The sequence below is a fragment of the Myotis brandtii genome, unplaced genomic scaffold (assembly GCF_000412655.1).
Source record: "Myotis brandtii unplaced genomic scaffold, ASM41265v1 scaffold573, whole genome shotgun sequence".
NCBI lineage: Eukaryota > Metazoa > Chordata > Mammalia > Chiroptera > Vespertilionidae > Myotis > Myotis brandtii.
The window spans coordinates 1,067,215-1,070,423 of NW_005370145.1; the positions used below are offsets into that span (position 1 = coordinate 1,067,215).

At 53.7% G+C, this 3,209-nt stretch overlaps 1 protein-coding gene and 4 non-coding genes across 5 annotated transcripts in view; 4 read left to right on the plus strand and 1 right to left on the minus strand.

Moving 5' to 3' along the window:
* The first annotated feature begins 317 nt into the window (after positions 1-317).
* TRNAW-CCA lies at positions 318-389 on the plus strand. Its single transcript has one exon. It is a non-coding gene; the product is annotated as a tRNA-Trp (tRNA).
* A 393-nt stretch (positions 390-782) lies between these two features.
* On the plus strand, positions 783-864 carry TRNAS-GCU. The gene has a single exon. It is a non-coding gene; the product is annotated as a tRNA-Ser (tRNA).
* A 232-nt stretch (positions 865-1,096) lies between these two features.
* On the plus strand, positions 1,097-1,170 carry TRNAT-AGU. The gene has a single exon. It is a non-coding gene; the product is annotated as a tRNA-Thr (tRNA).
* Positions 1,171-1,338: 168 nt separating this feature from the next.
* TRNAI-AAU lies at positions 1,339-1,412 on the plus strand. Its single transcript has one exon. It is a non-coding gene; the product is annotated as a tRNA-Ile (tRNA).
* A 663-nt stretch (positions 1,413-2,075) lies between these two features.
* Positions 2,076-3,209, minus strand: part of BORCS6 (BLOC-1 related complex subunit 6) — a 3,111-nt gene continuing 1,977 nt past the window's right edge. Inside the window, exon 2 of the mRNA XM_005878844.2 lies at positions 2,076-3,207. Coding sequence (XP_005878906.1) covers positions 2,726-3,207 — 482 coding nt within the window. The 3' untranslated portion in view covers positions 2,076-2,725. The remainder of the gene's footprint in view (positions 3,208-3,209) is intronic.

The following is a 3,209-nucleotide window of genomic DNA, read 5'->3' on the forward strand; positions in this document are numbered from 1 at the left end:
ATCACTTTTTCACGTACTGATTTTATTAATCATCCGTTTTTGCGCATGTCCTTCCCTGATGTGCTGTGAGTCCTGGGTCTCCCAGGTAACCAGCTCTGGGCCACCGACGCCCGGGGAGGGGTCGGAGGGACCGCTGAGCCTGGAGCTCGCAAAGCCACTGCCGGGTCAGTGTGCCCAGCTCGCCCTACAACTCAAGTTTGACGCCGGAGGTTCAGGCAGACCTTAGGCTCTTGCTCTTCGATCCCTGAGCCCCCGGCCACCTGGAAACAACATCACCCAATGGTTATGAGGAGACCTGGCCAGCCCAGAGGCCGGTCGACCTCGTGGCGCAACGGTAGCGCGTCTGACTCCAGATCAGAAGGTTGCGTGTTCAAATCACGTCGGGGTCAAGCTTTTGATTGCTTTTTCTTTATTTCCATCATTTTAAACTATGAGCTCCCGCGGTCAAGTAGGAGAAGCAGCACCTTGTAGGGGCCGGAAGGAGAGGTCTCCTGACGCGAAACCTCGCGCCGTCCCGTGGAGAGAGCCCAGCAATCTCGCGTGTTTTTTGCGGCAGGTCCAGGGTCGTAGGGACAGCGCAAGTTCCCGATCGCTCAACCCAGAACAGAGAGTCGGGAGCTCGCGCAGGCGAGAATGTAGCTCAGTCAGTTCAACGTTCCGCGTATCGGCTCCGCAGTGCTGGGCAGGATCTCAAGGAATGAATTCGCAACATGTCTTTTTTTTTTTTACTGCGGAGTAAGAGTTCAGACCTCAGAGGGAGCAGACGAAGGAAACTTCTCGTGGACGAGGTGGCCGAGTGGTTAAGGCGATGGACTGCTAATCCATTGTGCTCTGCACGCGTGGGTTCGAATCCCATCCTCGTCGGCCTGTGTCACTTATGCCAAGTTTTGTAATCCGAAAGTAAGAATTTCTATTTTCCGTTTGCCCACATTCAATTTCCGTGTCACTCGTTCATTCTCGCTAACAGTTGGGGTTTTCGTTCCTTCTGCATTTTCCGGTATGGGCAAAATTGGTTCTAAAATAGCACCGGACATTAACTTACCTGCTCTGAAGCTGACCTGGCCAAGAAATGAGGTTCCCACGTACCATAGCACTAGGCGCCGTGGCTTAGTTGGTTAAAGCGCCTGTCTAGTAAACAGGAGATCCTGGGTTCGAATCCCAGCGGTGCCTCAGTGGGTAGTGTCTTTTGCTAAGACTGCGAGAAGAGTAGCTGATACTTCTTGTAATGCTTGGTAATTTGGTCTTCGAATTCTGTTTATTCTTACCCATTCTTTAATTTTCCTAGCAGAACGCATTGTGAATTCTATATAGTATTATATGGCAGGCCAAAGCACCGCTGGCCGGTTAGCTCAGTTGGTTAGAGCGTGGTGCTAATAACGCCAAGGTCGCGGGTTCGATCCCCGTACGGGCCAGTAAGTACTCTTTTAACAGTTTTCACTGGTTGAATTTAAAAAGGCTCGTATAACATTTCCACCCCCGGAATTCTTTACATTCAAAAGGGAAACTTGTTGAGGCACAGTCCAAAGTGCTAGTGTTTTCTGAAACAGGATCATAGTTAAACAAAACTGGATGTCTTTCTGTGATCTCTTTCTAAATCTCCTGACCATAACATGGTGGCTGCTGGAACTTACTATGTGAACTGTAAACAGAAGGGTGCCAGGGGTTGGAACAAAGATTGTCTCAAACCATACATGTGGCAATGATCAGTGCAGTGTGGGAAATGGGATCAGGAATGGAGCTAACAAGTTTCCCCCATCTTTCTCCACAGATAAAATGTCCAATTCGCCCAGTCCCTCCCGGACTAAGGCGTATTAGCATCTGAGAAGACAATCCCTTCCTTTTCTCTTCTGGAGCACCTTGCTTCGTTTCTGCTTTTATCGGATCTCTGGGTCATGTTTGTGTCCTGCAGTTCCCCTCAGACCTGATGCCTAAGAGCCGGAACATATCCTTCCCCACGTAGCCTGGGCCCCCACCTCACTCCCAGCACCGACCCCAAAGGAGCTCCACGAAAAAGAAGGACCCTTATTCCCATTCTTTTTGGCTCATCAATCCGTGTAACGCCACACAGACACAGCTTCAGCCTTAGCAGCAGCAGCAGCAGCACTTTAATTCCACAAAAACTCAGAAAGTTAAAACTGATTAGAACACTCCACAACAGGTGGGCTTCAAAACCAGCAACAATTCTACTGAATGCTGAGAGCAGTGAGACCACTCCCAACTCACCCCTTCTACCATGCAATGCATTCCTTCTAGCTCCACCCTGGTCTGGCTGAAACGGGATGGTAGGGGGCCAGTGGGCAAAAGCATGAGGTTACCCATCTGCAGGTGTGCATCCCTGTCTGCATGGTGTGTGACCAAGGACCACTCAAACTCCCATCGCTCCTGGCACCTGAGATGTGATACTGGAGTCAGAGTGGGCACAGTGGGGGCTGGGGCCTCTGTTCCCCTTTCTTGATCCCACCTAGCATGTCTCTCAAGCCCAGACCTGAAGCCCTGGGTTCCCAGGGACGGTGCTTTAGTTAGAGAAGAGCTGAGGAAAACAACGTAGCTACAGATGGCCAACTGAATAGAAGCTGAGCATCATCACCTCCCACCAGGAAAGCCTTTAGAACTTCCCATATAGACCTGCATACGGCCCAGCGAGTGGACGCCGGCCTGCTAAATGCATCTTGAAGAGTCCTTAGGATCCTACTGGGCCCTGGCCTGGTCTCTCTCGCCCTCCTGGTCACTTGCACAGAGCCTCCAACACCTCCAGGGTGCGTCGTATATCCCGGACTTGGCGCGCCAGCCCCTGCACCGGCTGCAGAGCCCTCTCCAGCTCCTCGCAGCGCGCCAGCAGGGTGTACATGCCCTTGATGCTCATGTCCACGGCTTCGCCTAGGGAGTCCACGGCGTCGCGGTAGGTCTGGATGCAGCCCACGCTCAGGGCTGTCAGCTCCTGCACCGCGCCACCCAGCCCGCGAAGCAGACGGTCCACCCTGCCGCCCAGCTCCCGACTCAGCCGCTCCAGGTCCCGCAGCACGTCCGGGTCGATGGGGGGGATGGCCGGGGTGGACGAGGGCGCTGAACAGGGCGGCGCAGGGGCAGGGGGCGGGGGTTGAGAGCTGCTGCTCAGACGGATCTTGAGTTGCAAGTTGTTGGCGACAAAATGGGTGAGGTCGCCCTGGCGGCTCACCGTGCCCTCCAGCTCCAGGGGGCTGGAGATGGTG